The following is a 23,491-nucleotide window of genomic DNA, read 5'->3' on the forward strand; positions in this document are numbered from 1 at the left end:
GGGGAAATGAATTCTTAGTTCAACTATGGTTTTTGTAAGTTATATGTATCAAATAATTCTGAGTTGTATAGAAATGAAAAGGAACTTGCAAGAGTGGAAGTATTTAAGAAGCTTCTTAGTGAAAGATAATTCTGGGGATTTGTCTAATGAATCTTTGTTGTTCTGCTAAATTAAAAGCTAAGTGGCTAACTAAATATTTATAAGCTTCTGAGGTGGAAGTGACTCAGGATACGTCCACACTGGAGTGTGCTTCTGAGTAATGACTCATGTGTTTGTGGGTGGATTTTAGCTAAACCTGCCTTGACAGTATGTGTTCCTGTACAGTACAGGGCCCACATTCCTTGCATTTTGAACCCATATTCAGTGCTGAAGCTGACTGGATTAAAGAGGGGGTCATTCCAGAGCCTGCATGCTACCATCTGTGGATGATCTAGGAAATGGCTCCTAACATATGGCTGGGGAATTTGCTTACCCTCCTTGGATCCCTCTGTGGAAGCTCTTTCCTTCCTTCCTACCTTCCCTCTTGCCTGCCTATATAATATTGGAATAGGTCCAAAGGCCAAAAAAATTACCCAAGGGTTGGAGCCCCTCTGCTGCGAGGACAGGCTGAGGCAGTTGGGGTTCAGCCTGGAGAAGAGAACGCTGCAGGGAGACCTTATTGTGGCCTTCCAGTACTTAAAGGGGGACTACAGGAAGGGGGCGACCTCCTTGGCAAGGCCTGTTGTGACAGGACAAGGGCTGATGGTTTTAAACTAAAAGAGGTTTAGACTGGATATAAGGAAAATTTTTTTTACGATGAGGGTGGTGAAACCCTGGCCCAGGTTGCCCAGAGAGGTGGTTGATGCCCCATCCCTGGAAACACCCAAGGCCAGGCTGGACGGGGCTCTGAGCAATCTGGTTTCATTAAAGATGTCCCTGCTCACTGCAGGGGGGTTGGACTAGATGACCTCTAAAGGTCCCTTCCAACTCAAACTATTCTATGTTTCTGTGATAATAGTTGAGGTAGTTGTGATTTGTGTTCTCCCCTCTCTTCCCCGAAAGCCAGAAGGATTAACCAGGGATCCAGTGGATAAGGTTCTTATAAGTGAATGGTTTGTTCAGCAGAACAGGTACTTGGACAGACTTCTATCGTCACTTCAGTTTCTGTATTGCAGATGGCAGGGTGACTCCAGAGACAATTTGTGTCATGCTTGCCAGTAATTCAATTGCCAACATGTAGCCTTGCGCTTCTGGTGCATATTAACTATGCCGTAGTGGTAACACCGAATCATCTCATGGACCCAGCATGACTGACACTGAGCCCCAAACAATGAGATTACCAATAGCACAAATGCCGATAAATTGTCAGGAATAAGTGAATGTAAGGGTGTAAGAAAATATGTACCAGCAAGAGTAGAACATCACTTAACTCGGTGTCTTGCCTCAGAGGCCAAGAGACGATACATAAAGCAGAGTAGAAGAACAAAGCAAACATGTCAGAATGCTCCCTTTATCACCGGGGACGTCTCACACAGATAAAAAAGGTGATTTTTATATTTAATATAGCTCACAATGCGTTTTTGTTTCATTGATGTCTCCAGCTGTTTTTTGAACTAAGCTTCCAGCATCCATACTGCAGTATTAGATCACGCTGTTGGGATAAACAGGAGGAGGAGGAGGGAAAAGAGGCTAATGAAATGCAATCAGTTTGGCTTCGGTTGAAAAAGGAAACCACTCCACTTGCATGCAATATCCTTCACAACAGTAATTTAAGTGGTCATGATTCTGAAACCCCACTCTAATCAAAATGGCCGTTGGCACTTAGGGGGCTCTGACTTTACTGCACGGTCTGAAACACTTCTTGCATTCTGCCCTGCAGTTAACATAGACGCTAACCTTAAATGCAAGCAGTTTAAGCCATCCACTCTCTGGCTTTCCTGAGATTCAGCCACTTCCTTCTCTCCTGTTCTCCTGTGGCACTGATGGCTGCAAATAATCTTGTTCTGTGTAAGATTCAGTCTTGATAGGCTCCGTTGTGCTCCATAATGGCAGGAAGTTTACCATCCAGTGTCTCACACTGGAGGACTCATTCCCTGGCCCACCTTTCCACAGTCCTTTCCACAGATCTGCTTAAAGTGATCAGTTTGCTCCCTGCGCTGCACCTCAGTCTGCTGCTGCATGTCCAGCTGTCCTGGGATGAGCTCCTGCAAGTTAGCATTTCTCAAACTTCAGATGAATTAAAAGTTCTGTGGAAAAGAAAAAAATAAAGATTAACCAGAAATCCAGGGTGGTTTTCTGGCAGCAAATAGCTTGGTGTACTGCAGATAGCGTACCATGCCAAAAAAAAATGCAAAAGGAACAGCTAAGCATTAAATATGGGTTTATGAATCAGCAGTAGATTCCAAGATGCAGAAGGCATATGGGAAGTAAGGTCTTAAAAGTAGAGGTACAGAGGGATGATGATCTAGAATGAGACCCATGCTGTGGCGATTGCACTCCTCACGGTGAGCAGACAGGTGCGTGGTTCCAAGCAGCCTCTCCCATGGAGCAGGGAGGATTTTCCCAGCTGAAGTTCAGCTTGTGCCTATGCAGGGATAGCCGAGAGGCTCTGAGCTACGCTGTGCTAAAACCCTTCCTGCAGGCATTGTGTATTATTACCAAGCTGTATGTTACAGATGGCTAAAAATTCTGCTAGAAATAGCCTCCATTTCAGATATGCTTTTACATTACTGTAAGTTAAGCACAAGGAATAACTGTTAAAATGATTGCCAACTTAAAAAATGTACTTTTTGAATAAATGCAGTTTGCCTACTCTTACCAAGGCTTTGTTTTGTTGTAATCATAAAAACTTTAATTCCCTATACCTACAATTTTATCTTTTGAATAACTTTTATAGTTCATTCGCTCTGCAGTCAGTCAGCTTAATTTGTAACTTGTATAGATTTCTGCCCAGCAACAGCAAGATGAAAACATTCAAAAGAAAAAGACGTTGTACCAGAAAAAAAAAAAAACCCCCACACAAAAACTGGCATGGTGACTCAGGGGCAAATATACCACTGGAAATAATTTTAGGTTCTTAACTACCTAGTTTTCAATCTGAGAGGTTCCAAAATCATAGGAACAGGAAGGGGCAACAAGATTTGAAAGGGCTGGACAAGACAATACAGCACTGCAGGCACTTTTCCATCCCAAAGTGCCAGGGTGTGGTTTGGAAACAGGGAGCCAGGATAAACCATTATATGCTTTGCTAACTTGAGTGACCTCACGGCAAAAGCATGCGGGACAACCTCTGCCAAAAGGCTGTTTCAGTCTCTATAGGTTGCTTTCTAAACCTAATTCTGTAGGTATATCAGAAGGGAGCCATCAGGGCGTGTTTAAGTAGGTAACAACTAACGAAGGCCTGCTGTATCAAGTGTCTTTAAGGCCTAACGTCCCATTTAGGAGTATCAAAACTAAACATACAGAATTTTACTGCTGAAGAGCTGGAGCACCTTTATTCCAGCGGGATGGGCTACTTCTTCCGACACCCCTGGTGGCCGACGGGCACCCCGGCTTTGCCCAGCCTGCGGCTGGAGCGCTGCCTCCTGCCTCGGGTGGGCTCCGACGTGCAGCCACCCGCGAGGGCACCGAAATACCGATTTGGGAGATGGACTTTCGACGCCGAGGCCTGAGCACCGCTGGGTGAAGCCCGGGCACAGGAGCAGGAGAAGCTGCATCTCCCCCACCCCGAGCGGGGAGGTTTCTCATTAACCAACACGCTGTTGTGGGGCCTGACAGCCCGGCGGGGGCCCAGCTCGGCCCGGGGGCGGCCCGCCAGAACAGGAACCCGGAGTGGGGTATCTCGGAGACCAGCGCCGCCCGGCGAGAGGGCTGAGGGGAGCCGAGGGAGCTGAAGGGAGCCGAGGCAGGCTGACGGTCCGAGGAGAGGCGGGCCCTACGCCGCCGGCGGTCGCGGCGAGGGACCGAGGGGGCGCGGCCTTCCCGCCCCTCCGCTGGCTCCCGCCGCCTCTCGCGAGGCCGCCGCCGCTTCCCCCCCGCTCCCCCTCGGCCCACGTCACCGGCGGAGCAGACGGGGACAACATGGCGGAGCGGCGGAGGCACAGGAAGCGGATCCAGGTAGCCGAGCCTCTCTCTCCCTGCCCGGCCCGCGCCCCCTCCCCCGGCGGTAGCGCTCCCTCCCCGTCCTTAGGGTGGCCCGGCCGACCCGCAGAGGGGCTTTCCCCCCGCTTGACTCCGCGGCCTCCCCGCCCCGACGCCGTGCCGTTGTGAGGAGGAGGAGGCGGCGGCGGCGGCGGGTGGTGGTGGTGGTGCCGCCGCCGCCGTCCGCCCGGGCAAGCCGGCGGTGAGGGAAGCGCCCTCCTCTCGGCCGCCGCTGGGGCGGCGGGAACCCCGCTCCGGAGCTTGGTGAAAGCCCGGGCTGGCACTAGGGCGAGGGGGGGCCCAGATTTTCCTCAGAATTTTCTAGCAAATTCATAAATACTGAGGAAAAACTGGAGCCCCGCTACGCGGCGATGGAGAAACGGGGGTAGGAGCTAGTCCGGCAGCGGCGGAGGGGCTGAGGGGCGGCCGGCGGGACAGCCCAGCCCGGCCGGTTCGTCCTCCCGGGGTCTGCGCCTTCAAATACATCGCATCGATGGCCAGAGAGGGGGATTCGGAGCTGTGATCTGTTTTTAATCGCCATGTTATACTTGGGATCTCACCCGTTACCGATGTCGCACAGTAGCTCACTGAAGTGAGGACAGCAGTCAGGACACCCAGGTGAGCAGCCAGCTTAGCCTAGAGCTGACACCCAGCCGGTCTGCTCCAGTGATTCAGAAGCAAAAGGCATGGGACAGGCGGTATAAGCTTCTTAAAAACAAACGTGTCCCCAGCCGGCAAATGATGTGGCAAGAAAAAGATATTTAGGTTTAGAAAATGTAAACAAACAATCGCGTCTAAAAATAGACCTAATCAGCTTTGAGATGATGTTAGAACGTAGTGAGAATTATGCGGTATCTATTAGAGGTAAAATGAAGGTATTTCCACTTACCTGGATGTCTGTATTTCTCAGACGTCTAACCTTAACAGTGAGTTTTACAGAGTTTTTAATGCATGTTTTGGGCATAGTTACAGCATCGGTTACCATAATGCCTGTTACGCATTATTAACCCTAAGCCTGAATAGCATTTGGTTAAGTGGAGGTAATACTCATGAGAGAAATCATAGAGCCATTCAACAACGTACACTTCAACTGTGGTCCTTCTGCTCGGTTGCCCTCTCTCCTTTCCCTCCCTTTCCCTTCCCCCAAAGAGATGGAAATGTCTCCACACTTGTAATGGTTCCTTTTCCCCCCTTTAATTCAAATTACAGGGGCGGGGGGGGGCAGAATGCCAAGAATAATTAACCAGAATCTTGTTAAGCAAGCCTTATCAATTACAGACATTCAATGAATTATCATAAAACATGGCAGAATTATTCTCTTTTCATCATCATTGTAGACTGTCCCTTACCAAGGGCAACAACAGCTCAATAAAGCATCCATAAAAACCAAATTAAATGTAATTTAATGTTTTGTATAATACCCAAGGCCGTGGTCTTGCGGGCACTTAAGCACATGCTTAATTTCCAGCCTCTTAGCAGTAAAAGTATTTCCCGGATTGTTGGTAATTAAATCATGTCTGGGTGTTAACACTTAAGGTTTAAGATTGTGGCCTAAATTTGTGATATAATTATACAGATAAAAGTCTGTTGCGCCTTCGTAGTTGCCCAGTGTATGTCAATAACAATGGGGAGACAGAGCGAACAAAGAATACTGTTGAATGCCCAGAGGGTTTTCTTAATTGGTCAGTGAAAAAAAACAACGTGGGGTTTGGTTTTTTTGGTGGTTGGTTTTGGGGGATTTTTAAGCTTTTTGAACTTTATTGGCATAGTTACAGTATGATTATAATATTTCAGGGTAATGCTGCAAGTTTCTTCATTTCAAGTGACGTGTGAGATGTTTATTTTTAGGTGTTTCAAGTGCTTTAGAAATGTGTACTCACTTTAGGGTGATGTGTTCCCCTTAATAAAGAGACTGTTTATTGCACTGTGTACAACTGACATTTGAATACCCAGTGGTCATGAAGTAGAGCTGTATTTCTTGACAAGAGTATGGGTCTTAGCAGGAGATGGTCTATTTAGCTATGGAAGAGGCTGATGTGATAGAGTTCAATGACAAATATGTACATAAACTGGGTTCTGAATAATTTTTATAGGGTCTTATGTCTGTCATCAAGTTTGGAATCACAGCAGTTGCTAGCTAAACGTGAGATGAGACATGAAAAAAGTCTCAGTAAAATAGTTCAAAGTCCTTTCTATGTTTTCCGTCAGAAGTGATGGCAGGAAGGATGTGTTTTATAGAATGCATTTTCATGAAAAGATGCATTGCCCAATCTGTATTGCATACTTAGACTCTTCCTCTGGCAACAAGCTGAAAGTTACGGAAGTTGCCGAAATCTTGACTTCAGAAATTTGAATAAAGACGTTTTAGAGGTAAAGTTTCCAAAGTGTCATTCCTGACGGTAATTTGACTGTAATTAACGTGGTGTTAATTAGACATGCAGTAGTGAAAAGAGGGTGGTCAATAGGATGCAGGCTGCTCGAGCACCCCCATGATTCAAATTTCTGAAATCAAGAATGCCTGCTGTGTATAAAGGAATTATTAAAAGAAAACCAACATATGTTGTCTAGTGGCTAGTTCAGTATATTTTCTTTAGACTGAAGATCAGGGCTGTCTTTGAGTGCCTGTTACTGCAGCAACCCAACTGAAGCTATTTCATCTCTTGGGGAAAAAAATAGGGTTCTATCCACATCCTGAAATATTCACTTAAACACAGAATCTTCAGAGTTGGTTACTTTGACAAGCATTCAGTGGGTAACACGTGGCAATCCGTTGGCAGGTCTGCCATTTGACTGGTAAGTAGGCATTAAGTTTTAATTACATTGGCTGGATTCCATTGTGCACGGTTTTATTCTGCCCATATGAAGTTTTGTTTATCTTTTTGTTGCCCTTAATAGCACTTGCATAGCACCTTAGTGCTGCATCCTCTGCTCTAGAAACGGTAATGCATATAAATACTGCTTTTATAAATAGAACAGTCCTTAGGCAAATGTCTCACTGCAAATTGATGGCTGAGGTGGCATCAATGCCGTGTACGTGCCATTAATGATATGTATCTTCCTTGTTGACTTCTTTTTTCCTTTTGAATCAATGGATTCAAGCTTTGAGATTCTCCTGATGAAGGATATCTACTAGGCAGTATTAACCGTTGTAGCCTACAGTTCTGCTGTGTCTTGATTTGGGCTCTGCTAGAAGGAAAATGTGCAGCAGCTGCATTGCTGCTTCCCGTGCTACAGGTTGTTGTGAATGAGTATGGGGAAAGGATCTGCAGAAATTACAATGCAGTGGTTTTCTAGTAACACAGACTTCAATCCAGCTTGCCTGTTTGTCTTTATTTTCTCAAAAATTGTAGTAAAACTGAGTGGGATGATAACAAAGAATGGCTAAATAACTACTTTGAAAGTGAGTGGAATCAGGTGATAGAGGAGGAAGAAACAAAGATAATGGGAGGGGAACTGCAGAAAAATAGGAATTAAAAGTAGCAGCCCCACTAGTCAGTAAAACCAGAATTGCTGTCTCTTGAAAATCTGAGTTATGTTTTTGGAGGTGGGAAGGGAAAAAGTCGAAACACCTGGCCTAGGCTTAGAAGGGGACTGAAGCTGGCATGTTTTGGCTTCAAAGTACCGTACATTGGTCCTTTGGCATGAGTTTTAGAACTCTATGTTTACAGCTCTTGCTCAAAAAAATCAGCAATGGCTGAAAAGAAAGAAGGAAGAAATACTTTGTTTTTATAGGATGTGTATAGGGGAAAAAAAACCTGTTAAATCTTTTTCTGTGAAGAAAAGTTAATGTCTTGTGGCTAGCACACAGCCACGATAATCCTGAAGAACTGGTTTCTCTGCATGGCTCCGCCACGTTTCTTTTAGGAGACCTCAGGCAATGCATGTACTGGTCATCAGTGCAGGAGTTGGACAATTTTATATTTATTAGTCACTGAAGAAAATACAGATGGAGTCCTAAGAGCAAGTCCTTGGACCCTATATGTGTTTGTTTCCCCCCTACCCACTCCCACCTGGTGATCTGTCTAATTAGGCTAATTTGTGTGGCTTTGTCTGTCCTACTGCACCTTGATTTGTTTTAGGCAAAGTATAAATGCTTCAGCAGGATGGGTGAGGAGTACCTGCTCTCCTGTCACAGAACATCATCTACTCTAAGGTCCTGAGAGTCACGAGGGAAAGGAAGAAGATAATCTTGCGATTCAGAAGATTCAAAGAATTTTTATGATCCTTTTAAAACAGAGGAACATAAATCTTTGTAATGCGTTTGTCTGCACCTGAAATAGCTGGTCTTGTTAGTGATATTCTATTCTGATTTTCCAGAAACCTTGTTTACATTACGCTTTTGTGGAAGGAAATCATCCTGTCTTGGGTCGTGCCTGTCTTCTCCCAACTGTGATGCAAAGGGGAAAAAAAAAAGAGTGAAATTTCAAACCACAAATACGCTCTGGCTTTTTGACATCCATTGAGTAGTTCCAGGAGTAAGAGAACCTGAATAAGTCATACTTAGGTAGAGATGAGAGGGAGAAGGGAGCTCATGGGCACGCTAGTTTAGTAGCTCAGTTCAGATGTTTTTATTTTTAATGGATACAGGCCTCTCTGCTGTTGCAGTTCCAGTTGGAGGCTGAATTAACTGGGAACTACATCAGTGTATTGAAGGAAGTTTGGAATGCACTGTGCTATACTTCGATTTGGGACATAATGGTAAAAAAATAATTTGGTTAGGGTTTTCCTTTCACTTCAGTCCCAGCGTTGTTGTATGAATTCATACAGGGCAGAATTTTGATAGGAGTGCTTTAGAATTAGTCTTAAAAAATGGAAAATGTCAGTGCCTTCGAGTAAGTAGGTAGGCTGAGCACTGCTTCTCCTGTCTGCCTGTAGATGGAGTTCTTCTGTCTAGATAAATAAGAATTTGGGTTTGATTTGCTTTTTAATGGCATTCTTCCAGAGTTTGTAAATTGTCAGGGATCATAAATCTCTAAATTTTACATGCTGTCTAGTGACAACATGCATTTTTTGATGTATAAAATCAAAGTAGATGCAAGGGTCTGAACCAAAATCTAGAGCAGAAGTATTTGGAAGCTTGGCACTATCCCATTTTTTATTATTTGAAAACAGTTTAATCATAGAATTTTACTTGAGAAGACAGTTTATAACATCTACAACATCTCATTGCCTGAGATGTTTCTTGAATCTGTCTGTCTTTTATAGGAAAGCAAACTTAAAATATCAGGAAGGTTCCAAATGCTGTTTAAGGCTGTGTCATCTGTTTTAAAGCTTCATAATTTATTGAGAACTACCCCTTGATTCGTTTGTGTAATCTTTTCTCCTAAATGTATAAGAAGGCTTAAAATGCCTGGGTTTTGGCTATTTTTACAACTGAACATGAAGATCAGTTGAACTGCATCTTTAAAAAGTTGTGCTTAGGACGCTGAAATTTTCAGGGCTTTTGTGGATTTCACTTTATGATGAAATGAAATAATATTTTTTGTCAGTCATCTGTTTTAATATTTTAACAGAAGCCTGTCTCTGCAAATAAAGGGATGAAAATGGGATGAAAAATGAGGATTAAATTGCAGGGGAAACTGTCTCAGAATAAGCTCAGTTCAACTGTGGCAGTCTTTCTCATAGGGAACCCTTTTTTTGTTTGGGTTGTTATGAAACTCCCACAGAAAAGGACAAAGCAGTAGATAGTAAAGAGCAATTTAAAAAAAAATTCCCTGGTGCCATCACGTGACCCATCAGGATCGTAAATGTTTTGGGAAGGAAAAAAACCCAGTCCTAGCAGAGGAATTAACATTGATGCCAATATCTGTAGCTTCTCTGACTGTTTTACGGTCTGTGCTGTGAAGGACTACATTTGTCCTGGGAGGAGTTGTTCCAAGTTTAATTTGCTGGTAGGAGATACCAGAAAAGCATTGTTGTGAAACTCAGTTGCTGCACATGGTTACCACTCCCTGTGGCACCTGAGCGCGTGTGCCATACGGTAACGATGGTGCGCATTCGCTCCTTTTCCTTAAATGCTTTTAACTCATTTTGTTGCTATTAAAGCAACTCTGTTTTGGTACCAAAGTGGGTAGTGTCGTCAGTGATTTACAATTACTGGTATAACTGTACCATATAAGAGGACATCAAACTACAGTACATAAATTACGTGCATACGTGTGCTGTCAGTTAGTAAATAGTTTTCCATGACTTACACAGATTTTTAAAATTGCGGGGGAAAAAAAAAAGGATTGAACATGGAGAAAGAGTTAATCTAGATGAGGATTATCTGGATTGATTTAGGCACATGTTTTTAAAACGGTCTAACGCGTGAGTATGAGAGCATATTTCTGCATACATATAAAGAATTAGGCTTTACGATATGTCAATAAGCTCAGAACTAACAAACTGCGGAGTGCTTTTGATCATTTGGATATCTTATGTCTATATTATTCTCTTCAAAATTGTCCTCAGATAGGAAAAGCGATGATCCCATCTAGAAGGATAAATCATTAGCCAGCTGATTTTGAAAGTTAGCTGTGCAAACTGTTGAAAATTAACAGCTCTCACCATCTGAAGTTTTTATTCTGGTTTAAAAACATCTATTTGACCTTGTGTTTCCACTTAACATGCTTCTTGCAATATTATGATTCTACATCTTAAAAGCAGTAATGGAGGTGGTATATGTTTATTGACCTTTAAAAACATTATGTCTTTGAATTCTATATATTCCAGTAAATCACCAATCTGTTTTATGGCTTCTCTAATCTATTTCTTCAGTCAGCATGAGAAGAATAGGTAGAGAAAAGGTACTGGCGGTCTGAAAAGATGTTGTGGTGTTTCTCTGTTATTGATCTGCGAGTAGCGGGGAGATGTGAAAAATTAAGCCTTACTGATTGAAAGCGCTCTTACAGAAAGGAATTTTTGAGGAAGTTTGCATGAGTCAGTGTAATATGCCAAATGTTTGTTTCAGATACTTTTTTGTGAAGCAGGAACATTAGAGAGATCTTCCTTTCCTGTTACTAGTGTTGGATCTTAATTTCAAATAATCAAAAATGCCCATCTCCATCTTTCCATCTTACAAATCTTTGAATTCTGCTACCTCTCTGCAAGTTGGTAAATGTACAGAATTCATAGAAGCGTGCAGACCACAGGCTCCCTGTTCCTAAATCAGCTGTTTTGTTGTTAGTGTACTTCATCCTGCTGTGCTTCTAACAGATGTTCCTAGTCTCTAGGATGGAAGAACCTCCTCAGTGGAACTCTGCAGTGTCATTAAGTCATGCAGTGGGACTGACATTTTCTAGCCAAGCCTTCCAACTTCTTTTCACCATGGTTTTCTACTTGTTCACATGAAATTTAGGCTGCTTTGTACCCTGTCGATACGCCTGCATCGCTGTCGTTTCATACGTGCTCATTCTTCACTCTGTTGTTTCTCTTTGCGCTCAGCTTCACAGCTGTTTTCATCCACGCTTGTGTGCTGTAAGCAGCTTTCCATGCGCCCAGTGCTCTTCTCTTAGTTCCTCCTTTAAATTGCTGTTTTTACAGAGCTGTTACAGGAATGCTTTTTTTTTTTAGCTTTTTATGTAGACGGAAAGTTCTTGGGAAAAATTACTTGACCTATTTTTGTATCTTTTACATTTCATTTGTTACTTAGATATTGCCATAAAATAATGAGGACTTTGCAAAGTCTGATTTTTGAGCCCAGATGAGTGTCTTTCCTATGTGTTTAAAAACTGTATTAATTTTGCCCTTTTGCTCCTGTAGGAGGTCGGTGAGCCATTCAAAGAGGAGAAGGCTGTTGCTAAATACTTACGCTTCAACTGTCCGACAAAATCCACCAACATGATGGGCCACCGAGTTGATTATTTTATTGGTAGGGTTACTTTTAACCAGGGCATGAAAATTTCTGCTTCCAATATTGTGTGTGGGGCGGGGGCTGTTTTGCTTTTATTGTTAGTGCTTTATCTAGTAAGTACTGATCTTACAGTTGAGTTTTGAAAACTCATCTAGGCATTAGGTAGCTATAGAATTAATCTTATCACCCTGAAGTAAACACAATAAACTTTTTGCTTTATGATTTAAAGGTGTGTAGTTGTCAAGAGAGCTGTATTTCAGTGTAGCAGCTGGTCTTTAAAGGTTGGGGGGATGTGGAACGTCACCAGAACTGACTGACTGGTTGGTGTGGTTCAAGGAATGTAGGCTAAATGTTAAAATAAATGTCATTAATCTGGATGCGTTTTTAATTCCCTTTTTCCCTCTAGCCTCAAAAGCTGTGGATTGCCTCCTGGATTCTAAATGGGCAAAGGCAAAGAAAGGAGAAGAGGCTTTATTTACAACCCGAGAGTCTGTAGTTGATTACTGCAACAGGTATGACCTAGCCTAACTCATCAGTTTTATTAAGGAGAGTAGTTGTCAAGATGTCATAGTTACTCAGGAACCAATTTCACTTAGGCTTCGCACACTCTAAAACGTTTGTGGTTGTACATAAAAAATAATGATTGTATTTTTATTGTTTGAGGGTGGAAACAATGAAGTTTTATCATCTTTGTTCTCAAGACTCTCTCATGCTCGTTATGCTGCTTGGGGCAGAAAGATGAACAAAACAATTTTCCTAAAGAGTTATTTTAAGTCAGCAGGGTCAGAGCACTCAAATCTCTCCTTCCTGTGGACCTAGTCTGCCGTTGTGGCAGAAGCTGGACTTTGAGGTTCAGTTTATGCCTCTCAGAGGGTATGCCCCTGCCGCTTAGAGTACTCCAAGCGCTTTGTTTAGATGAATGGCATATTCTGACTATACCTCATTTGGGGCAGACATGCAGGGTTTAGAGGGTTGTCTACACTTGGAGAGTGTAAACTCTGCGAAAGCTACTTAGAAATCAAGAATATGGCTGATATTTAGTCTGGTTTTTTCTGGCCTCTTTCAGATAGCTGTGCAGCAAGGTGAAATTCTTCCCCCAAGTTCCAGGGCTGAGGCAGGGTTGATTCTGTGTTTGAACTTCAATCCTGTTGCTGATTTCTTCGGGAAGGTTTAGAAAAAGCGTTACTTTGATGTGAGCAGAAAAGTTTTCCCTTCCAGAGTCTTTGGACTGGGGTAGAAGTCTGTGTGTTTGTTCTTCAGTTACTAAAGCATTGGATGGGTCGAGAGTTGGTTAAGCCCTTCAGCTCCAGCCACGTAAAGAATCCCTGCGTAGCGTGCAAAGACAGTCAGTTCAACCCTCTGTTCTCCGCAGTGATTTTTATCCCTGGTGTCATTTCGTGCCCTGATGGTCCTTTTGGCACCATACCATCTCTGCAGTTTGGTTTCTCTTGCTCGCTTCTATATTGCTAATAATGCTACAGCCACCTTTAGTCACTGAAGCAGTTTTCAGAGTTTTAAACGTTAGCACTGACTGCTTCCATTGCCTTTTGGAAGGGATGGCGGAATATCGTAATACAAAAATAATCCCTTCGGTATAAGAAGTTACCTAGGCTCTGATTCGTATTAAAAACAAGTACCTTAACTCTCTTGGTGTGGCTATTGCTTGTTTTACGTGCCCTATCAAACAAAAGCCAAATATCAGATCCTGCTCCTTCATCCTGTGTCAATTGCATCGATCAGTTGCATATTTAAAACAAGTTACTACCTGAATTCATAGCGCTGCTCACGTAGGTGAGGTCTCCTGGTACACTCACTTATTGATCTAAGTTCACTACGTTTTCTTTTGAGGAGTTTCGTTCACCAATCAGCTCCATTAATAATGCTTTGTTCAGCAGATCTGTAGCGGGTTAACAAGTGGGGAATCAGCCAGCAATCTGGACTTCATTAGTTACATCAGGGTCTGCCCCGCTTCAGGATCTGGCTGTTGGCTGCGCTGACAGCACGGCTCCATGCGCTGAACAGCAGGTCTTGCACAGTCCCGGCTTTTTATATTCCATCAGAGGCAGAGGGAGCTCCTGCAAGCGAAAGGTCCTGGTCCTGCAGGCCAGACCTCTCCTGTGGACCTGTGCCCCCTAAACTTCCAGCTGTGAAGTAAAGTAGTTTCTTCACAAAAGAAAATCACAAACCAAGTGATTTTCTGTTGCTAGAAAGAGAATCTGCGTCAACAATTGTCTGAAGGAAGGTTTTTTACATACCTGCAATTGTCTGTAGGTGGCATGAACGGAATGCGTGCGTGTGCGCCGGAGTTCCAAGGGCGCGATTTTATTCATCACGCACCTCTTACCAAGGAACTTGATAATCCGTATGCCCGCTTTCTTAGTTTTACTATGAAATACTTCAACATGAACTTGAAAATAAATAGTGGTTGGAGTTGCATTAATGGGAAAGATAATGAAATTGACCTGGTGGCTTCCTCCATCCTACGTCTTGTGTATTCATTTATATCTACGCAAAATGCTGCCACAGAAAAGTATGGGTTTTACGTGGTTTTGAACAGATGAATGAAAAAGCAAAGCGAGAGGTGAGACCCAGGATAACTAAGTCTGGTGTATTTATTTGCAAATAGAGCAGATGACGGTGACCTCTGTCGTTCAGTCGTTCTATTAATGATTATACTAGATAGATAATCTAGAATGGTATCTAATAAAATAATTGACTGTAAACATTATTATCGCAGCCACACTTAAATGTATCATTTCACTTTTTTTATTTTAAGACTCCTGAAAAAGCAGTTCTTTCATCGAGCATTAAAAGTGATGAAAATGAAACCTGACAAGGATACAAAGAAAGAAAAGGAAAAGGGAAAGACCGAGAGTGGGAAAGAAGAGGAGAAAAAGAGCAAGAAGGAAAGTGGCAAAGATGAAAAAACTAAGAAGGAGAAAGAAAAGGAAAAGAAAAAGGATGGTGAAAAAGAGGAGTGTAAGAAGGTAAGAGAAGAGTTTGTCTCTTCTATCTGTAGAAGAGACAGAGAATACGTGAACTGATTGTTAAGATTACAATGGCTTAAAAGTACGGCTGGTTGTTCTAAAATGTGACATACCTTTTTTTGCTTGTGTTTATCTCTAAAATAAGTTTCCTTTTTTTTTTATTTTGATCTATAATCAAAAAAGAGGCTTCAGTTGGGCCTCTGTGTACCACATCTCCTTCTAATGAGGGCTGAGTTAATAAAAACCGACTACTTCTCTTCAGCTGCAGCAGGCAATGATGCCTTGTACGAGTGTACGTTAGCGTAGAGTGACACACGTGCGTGGGACCTGACATCTCCAAACGGTGCAGCTGCACGTGTGAAACAAACAGTTTTGCAATGTTTGGTAATAAGAATGTTTGGAATGTAGTATTTGATACTTGGCGCTTGGGAACGGCTCTGTAATAGTGGGCTGTTTTTCTCTGCCAGCTCCATTACTAATGTGCATCATGCCTAGTTTTCACAGACTTCTGATTCACTTCATAAAGTTCAGACTATTATCACTGTACAGAGTTTCATGTGCTTTTGCACGTTTTCATTCCTGATTAATTTTATTAGCAGAACAGAATTCCTAAGTTGAAATGTTAGGAATCTGCAGGAGAAACTTGATGAAGGGATGTGGTTTTTCTTCTGCGTGTATGGTGGGATGATTCCAGTGACAGTTCGTAAGACAGTGCTCAAAAGTTATTCCCAGGCAGACACTCCTAAGTGAAATAACAGCACATTTAGTGAAAGGTGTAGTCCGTGTACTGAGGTCTAGATCTCAGAAGGAAGCTACATGGCTAATAAAAGAATTAAAAACAAAACCACCTTGCTGGCAGTCTGAACATAGAAATCAGTATAAAATTCCCTGGCTCTTGAGGGCCTTTAGAAGGCTCATTATGAAAGTCATGAGCTCCTCCAGTTCCCCATCATCTGGAGAGTTACGTTATTAAATGTAATGTTGATTTTAAACTAATCATTATTTATTGAACTGATATTTTAGGGGATTATATAAGCCAGTCAGTAGTAACTGGAACAACAAGGCAGGACAAAAATCAGAAAGTTAATTTCAAACAAAGAAATAAGCAAAGAGAAGGAGACAGAGAGGAGGAAGCACAAGGTGCAAAAATGGATTGAGGGGGATAGAGAATAAACAGGCAGAAACTGATTTTGAAAGGATGTCTCTGTGGTAAATAGGGCAGCACAGCGCCAAAGAATTCTAATAAAGTTAGTGATTCTGAAGTGTTGCACCCTGTTCTATTTCTTTCTTTTCTGTTCTTTCAGACTTTGTGTTAATATCAGTGGAGCTTTGCCATGCGTCTGCAGACATAATGTAATCCTGAAGTCATAGTCTACTCCTTAGACACTAACTAAAAATAAAATTTCTCTTTCCTCACAATTTTCCTTTATTTTTGAGGTACCCAGTTGGTAATAAATGAGAAGAGGAGGAAATAAAGCATCTTTACTTAAAAAAAAAAGTGTGAATATGGTCTTAAGTTTGTGAAAAGTTATCGGACTTAATATATTAAAACACTAGAAATTAAAATCCTCTTCATTTTTTTTTTTTTCTTGTCCTCAGGATGAGACCCCAGGAACACCCAAGAAAAAGGAGACAAAGAGGAAATTTAAACTTGAGCCACACGAAGACCAGGTTTTCCTGGATGGAAATGAGGTAGGATTTATGGGTACTTTTTGACTTGCAGGGTCAATGTACTATTGTCAGATAATAGGTTAATTTGCTGGATTTCTGCAAACTCTTGACAGGCTGAATGAAAAGTTAATGGCAATGTGATGGTTGATCTTGAAACAACAACTGTTTAGATAGTTGCAAGGAAGTGGGATGGAAATAAATGTAGGAGAGTAACTTAAAAAATCGAAAAGAAAGCTTAATTGCCACTAGATTACATGTCAGCAGCCATGAGGTGAAGTGCATGCCCTCAGGGAGTAGCGGGGTGTTGGAGGGGGCTGCCCGCAGCGGCCCTTGCAGCCACTGTGCTCAGAGGCTTTCAAGAGCAGACTGGGTAAAGCCCAGCCAGGTACAGCCCCGAGTAACCCAGGCTGGCCTCGCCGCTGCCCCTGCTTTGAACAGGAGGGTGGTGGACTAGAGGCTTCCTGAGGTCCCTTCCAGCCCAAAGTGTCCTGTGGCCATTGTCATGCTGGAATATTTCTAAACAAGAGACAAGCCTTTTAGAATATGATGGGTGATCACAAGAGGGGAAGTAAAAAATATCTGGCATCCAGAGGCTGCCTGACTTTGTCATCTGAGCAGAGAGGTGGCACTTAGGCATTCCTGAATTCTCGTCCTGACTTTCCACTGAAACCGTGGTCTTAAATACTTCCCTGTACCTTGCTTTCTGGGAAGACAAAGTATTAATACTTTAACAGCGCTGTAATGTAGAGAGTCGTATTTGTGCTTTCAAGATTTGGGATAAATGGTAAGTCGTTACTTCAGGAAAATTACCCTGCGCTGGAATCTCCCCCAAGATTCTTGTACACCTTTGGTTATAAAACATACATGGCAGCGACTGCTGCAAATAAAGCACTTGTGTGGAAAACATACTTCCTTCATGCATCTTTATTTCACTCTTCTCAGTCAGTTCTTCACAACCTGCCTTCTTGCTGTGTTTCATCCCACCTCATCCAGCGTAACACCCACCTCTGACCCCGCCCGTCGTCTCTCAACATGGGGTAACCAGCTGGCATGCAGCATTCTCAGTTGGGCGCAGTACTGGATTGCAGTATAACAGTGCTTACTCCTTGTCTTAACGTTGCTTCCTTTTTTGTTTATTAACGAGCCAGCATTTTTTTAAGAACTGCAACTCCCAACATCTTTCTTCAGCAGTAGCTCATTCAGAGCCAGTCCTTGTGTATTTACATGAGAGATGGTTTTTTTTAGCTTTTCTTCCTTATTCTGCGCTTACAAACACTGAATATTACACACTGCCTCGTTGCCCAGTCACCTGTCATGATCATCAGTTTGTTTGGGCTCACAGAACAGTTGACTGGCAGCAGGGTTACACCTGCATATAGCCAGTCAACTTTCACACCCTGTGAGAAGCAGAATCACACAATCCCAGACTGGCGGGGGTTGGAAGATGCCTTCAGGAGCTCACCCCGTCCCACCCCTGCTTGAGCAGGCACCCCCAGAGCAGGGGCACAAGGCCGTGTCCAGGCGGGGTGTGAATGTCTCCAGGGAAGGGACCCCACAGCCTCTCTGGGCAGCCTGTGCCCCTGCTCTGGCACCCGCACAGGGAAGGGGTTTGTCCTTATATTCAGGTAGAACTTCCTGTGTTCCAACCTTTGCCCATTGCCCCTTGTCCTGTCATTGGGCACTATTGAAAAGAGTCTAGTCCCATCATCCTGACACCCACCCTTTAGATATTCATAGGTATTGATGAAATCCCCCCTCAGTCTTCTCTTCTTGAGGCTGAACAAACCCAGCTGTCTCAGCCTTTCCTCAGATGGGAGATGCTCCAGTCCTCTGATCGTCTTCATAGCTCTCCATTGGACTTGCTCAAGGAACTCCACATCCTTCATAAACTGGGGGGCCCAAAACTGGACACAGCACTCCAAATGTGGTCTCACCAGGGCAGAGTAGAGGGGGAGGATAACCTCCCTCAACCTGCTGGCCACGTGCCTTTTAATGCAGCCCAGGATACCGTTGGCCTCCTTGGCCACAAGGGCACAGTGCTGGCTCAGGGTCAGCCTGCTGTCCACCAGCACTCCCAGGTCCTTCTCAGCAGAGCTGCTTTCCAGTAGTTCAGCCCCCAACCTCTACTGGTGCATGGGGTTGTTCCTCCCCAGGGCCAGGACCTTGTACTTGCTCTTGCTGAATTCCGTGAGGTTCCCCTGGGCCCAGCTCTCCAGCCTGTCCAGGACTTGTTGGATGGCAGCACAGCCTTCTGGTGTATCAGCCGCTCCTCCCAGCTTGGGATCATCAGTGAACTTGCTGAGCTTACACTCTATTCCCATCATCCAGGTCATTGATAAATATGTTGAACAGGACTGGACCCAGCACAGACATCTGGGGAACATCACTAGTGACAGGCCTCCAGCCAGACTCTGCCCCATTGATCACAACCCTCTGAATTCTGTTGTTGAGCCAGTTCTATATTAAATACTTGTTGCATCACAGTGAAAAACTATTACTGCCTCTGAGGTGTCCTCCTGTTAGTTCATATCAGCTCATCTGCTGTGAGGGTTGCTGGTTTCTAGTAATCAGAAGCTTCTTTCCACAGTTAACAATAGTTAAGGTTCAAACTGTTTCATTTGGTAAGAAAAAAAGCATTCTGATTTTACTAGTTCAGCGAATTCTGCACTTTACCAAGAAGCTTTTTTAATAAGGCTGAGCAAATCTGACTCAAAGGGATCCCCTGTTCTTGCACAGACATTGGTAACAGGGCGCTGTGGAACAGAGGGTACACCTGAGGCCATCAAATGGGACTTAAGCTGAGCTGAGTGTTTCAGCTGGTTGCTTTGTTCCACACATTCAGTCTGGTTTTTTTCTCTTAATGGGAAGAATCTCTTCAAACCTAGAAGTACTTTTTTTGTTTCCACTCAGTGAACCTGAGAAGTTTTTTCTTCACAGAAGTTTTTTGGCTTTGTGCTGAACAACACTAACAAATAAAGAAAGATAAAACCAAACCTTGATTCAGTGGTATTTCTGAATCTGTCATTTCCCCATCAGTTTTACTGTCTGATTGTTTTCCCCAGGATGTTACATCACCCGTAAGTTACCCTGGGTACAACTTCTTTCATGAAGTAATTCTTTGAGAGTTCCAGGCTGAGATTTCCACTGGTTTTCTTCCACAGCTTGGAAACTCCTTCCCTGCCTTCTGCCCCTCCCAGCTGGAAGCCATTGCAACAGCCAGCGCCCTGCCCGGGCAGCGCGGTGTCCCTGGGCCTCCCACCACGAGGCTGGGATTATGACCGCCAGGTAGCCGAGGCAGGCGTGCGGCCCGTGGCTGCCTCCTTTCGCACCCCTTTCACTGGCAGAAACCTGCCTCAGGTCCTGTTCAAAGCGTAGCCCAGCCTAGGGCGCAGGGCCCCTGCCCCCTCCTCTGCCCTGGTGCGTTCCTGACCGCAGGGCCGTTTGTCAGCAGCAGGCGTTGGAGCATGGCAGCCAGCAATTGGACGAGGGAATGACATCATTTAACAGAGAGCTTGTTTTCCAGGTGTAAACTAGATTATTTCTGTTGTAGGTGTATGTGTGGATCTACGACCCTGTTCACTTTAAAACTTTTGCTATGGGACTTGTACTTGGTAAGTAAGAGTAGATATTAGCGGGCACACCGTAAACATAGGCATGGCATCCACAGGCCTGTCTGTCCTTGGGGAGCTTTGTCTTTTTTCTGGACAGAGATTTTGCTCCTCAGGTTCAGCATGGCTTGATACCAGCCAGTGTTTAAAACAAACCAAAGCAAACCGGAAACGTGCTTTGCAAATGTCTGAACTTACACAGGCTGGCAAGCTGGTTTGTTTCCATTGCTTTAAGCTAATGAGGAAGTTGCCCAGTAGGCAAGTCTGGTGGGTTGTATAAAAATGTGGAAGGTGTTAAAGGAATTATTTTGAACTATGGATGGTACCTTTCTGACCCTAGAACTTGTATTCGCGTAGGATAAGCCCAATCTGTTAATCCTGGTTTTTTGATCTAAATTAGTATTGATGTTAACTGCCACCAGTGAGCTAATGGATCTTTGGACTGCTGGTCTAACACCCTTGACCTGTACCTTCCAGCTTCCTCTCCCCGGGAGAACCACCTTTCCTGAGAAACCCTGTCATCCCTTGCGGCCATATCCAGGCCTGTGGCCAGTCCTCGGGGCCCCCACGCTCTCCCCCAGCTCCCTGCGCCCAGGTCCTGCTGCGCTGGTTATCGGCAGCTCCCTGCTCCCCATTTGCTCGTGCCCTCTGTTCTGAGCTGCTCCCTGGGCTCCCTTCTAAGTGCAGCGACTTCCAGTTGCTGAGTGTGGCCCTCGGTCTGTCCCTACCTGGCGAGAGAGTAGGAGCGGTGGGACTAGACAGGGTTTCAGTCAAGGCCTAAAATACTATCAGTAACTCATACTATGCTAAGCCAGTACCTTGAATTAAACAGTAAGCCTAGAACCTTTATACACCTACCAGGAAATCTAATCGTGCTTCTCATGCTTTTCTTTGTATCTTTGTGTTTAGTGATCGCTGTTATAGCTGCAACTCTGTTCCCGCTCTGGCCAGCAGAAATGCGTGTTGGTGTTTATTACCTCAGCGTGTGCGCAGGCTGTTTCGTCGCCAGTATCCTCCTTCTTGCCGTTGGTAAGTGTCATCTTTGCTTTATCAGCAGGTGAAGTCTAAAAGGGCGGAGGCACAGCCGGCTTCTTAACCACCGCCCGAGATATGTCGCTGCCTCACTTCCCGGGACGCTGCTCTTAGCAGTAGCCGGGCTGATTCCACCTCTCCATTTCCCCCGTGGCCACTGGGTGTCAGGGCTGTGCCGCAGAAGGAAGGAAAGCTCGAGCTTGCGACACCTGTGGGTGTTTCCTGTAGGGTGGCGATTTGTTTATGGCCTCCGTTTAAAAAAAAAAAAAAAAGAAGAAAGGCAAAACAAGCCCAAGAACTGTCTATAAGAACAGGTTCAGTAGTGAGAGCGGTGTAACCAGGATTGTAAAGCTTTCTTTGGCTTGTACTTCTGTAGCAGAGGGGATACAGAGCTAAATCGGAGACAAAATAATGGGGTGGGGGAGACGTGGTGGGAACAAACAGTTCCACAGGGCTACCGCAGAATGAGAGATTTTCCCTCCAGGTCAGCCCTGTCCCCGACTTTGGGTGCCTGTTAGGAGCAGAAAGCTCTTACACCGCGGTTGTACCATGTGGATGTTTACCATAAAACCCCCAAATTTCCCTTTTTTACACAGCTCGCTGCATCCTTTTCCTTATCATCTGGCTCATCACTGGAGGAAGGCATCACTTCTGGTTCCTGCCAAATCTTACAGCAGACGTGGGATTCATTGACTCCTTCAGGCCCCTGTACACACACGAATACAAAGGACCAAAAGCAGACTTAAAGAAAGAGGAGAAATCAGAATCCAAAAAGCAGCAAAAATACGACAGCGAGGAGAAATCAGATAGCGAGAAGAAGGAAGATGACGACGGGAAAACAGAAGCAACGAGGAACTCGGGAACGGACGGCTCAGGAGGAGAGCGACATTCAGACACTGACAGTGACAGGCGTGAAGACGACCGGTCCCAGCACAGTAGTGGAAATGGAAACGACTTTGAAATGATCACAAAAGAGGAACTGGAACAGCAAACAGATGAAGGGGATTGTGAGGAGGAAGAGGAGGAAGATACTGAAAGTAGGCCTTCACATGAAAAATCATAACTCACTGTGGTTTTGGGACTAAGTATGTGCAAATGGTTGGATTTTCTTTGTTGGCTGATCACCAAAACATAGCCCATGCCGTAGCATCTTTGTGTGCTGAAATATACGTGTTACCAAACAGTTTTATATCCAGTTCCTTCCTTTTTTTTTTTTTTTTCCTAACCGTTAACTTCATGACTTGGTACTACGTTAATCATTAATATCCATTTACGGAAGTTTTATCAATCTGACAAGTTTTCTATTGATCGATAGATTGCCCAGCTCGTCCTCAAACATACTGAAAAACGTAGTTTTCTGGTACTTGCATAACCGGTCAATTAGTTCAGCTTCTCCAACTTGCTTTTGTAAAACAGGTGAAAGTTGAATGACCAAATCTCAGATTATTCCTAGTTATGCTCATTCGATAGCTAGTTAGGTAAAGCCCTCCTTAGCTCACAGCTTTCTTGATATTTTTCTTGATTTTATTTTCAAAAGATTGTGAAGGCTTTCCTAAGAGAACTAGTTTTAGTCGAAGTATTTTGCTGAAAATGTAAAAAGCTGGTAGCGCTGAATTTGGCCGCGGCGTTCTCTCTTTCTCCAGACCGTGTGCCAGCAACTGAGGAAATCCAAACTGGTTTTGTACATCTGGTTCAGAGAAAGATGTCATCTCCGGCAGGCGAGGGAAGCAGCACGGTTTGGAAATGATGGCTGTTTTCTTCCTCCTGCTCCGTCGTAATTAAAAAAATAAAAACAAATGTATTCTGTACATAATTTACAAATAAAGCAAACCATTTACTTTAACTGCTACTTATTATTTAGGGATTTGATCCAGCGTTCAGGTTGTATTATTAAAGCCATTTTGTGGTGTATCTATCGGAGAAATGCAAGTCAAGAGGACCTCACGGAATATTTGTGTATGGTTGGTAGCTGTTCCACAAGAGCTTTAGTTTTGTGCCAACATTCCATGTATTTGAGTAAATTGATCTTTATTAAATGAAAGCAAACAACCATAGCTGTACGTATGCCTTCATGTTAAAACTTCCTGTAGTCTGGAACTGGAGCAGGTTTTAAACTGAAGCGGCAGGAGAGCATTCGGCTGATAGAAACACAGGGAGCTCAAGGCTGGTACGGAGCGACCGTTAGTGGTCGCTTCGTCGGTATCTCGGAGCCGCCTGTGCGGTTTGTGCCACTCCCCGCT

At 43.9% G+C, this 23,491-nt stretch overlaps 1 protein-coding gene across 2 annotated transcripts; it reads left to right on the forward strand.

Moving 5' to 3' along the window:
* The first annotated feature begins 3,960 nt into the window (after positions 1-3,960).
* SEC62 (SEC62 homolog, preprotein translocation factor) lies at positions 3,961-23,301 on the forward strand. 2 transcript variants are annotated; one of them, XM_064457973.1, is made up of 8 exons: positions 3,961-4,095; positions 11,863-11,971; positions 12,360-12,465; positions 14,730-14,940; positions 16,540-16,632; positions 20,162-20,222; positions 21,129-21,248; positions 21,848-23,301. In XM_064457973.1, exons 1-8 carry the CDS (start codon positions 4,060-4,062, stop codon positions 22,312-22,314), a joined length of 1,203 nt encoding a protein of 400 aa, XP_064314043.1. In that variant the 5' UTR covers positions 3,961-4,059; the 3' UTR covers positions 22,315-23,301. The 2 variants fall into 2 exon arrangements, with proteins under 2 accessions (XP_064314043.1, XP_064314044.1); XM_064457974.1 differs by lacking the exon at positions 3,961-4,095 and adding an exon at positions 6,800-6,912.
* Positions 23,302-23,491: the final 190 nt, after the last annotated feature.

This window comes from Phalacrocorax carbo, chromosome 7, assembly GCF_963921805.1.
Source record: "Phalacrocorax carbo chromosome 7, bPhaCar2.1, whole genome shotgun sequence".
Lineage (NCBI taxonomy): Eukaryota > Metazoa > Chordata > Aves > Suliformes > Phalacrocoracidae > Phalacrocorax > Phalacrocorax carbo.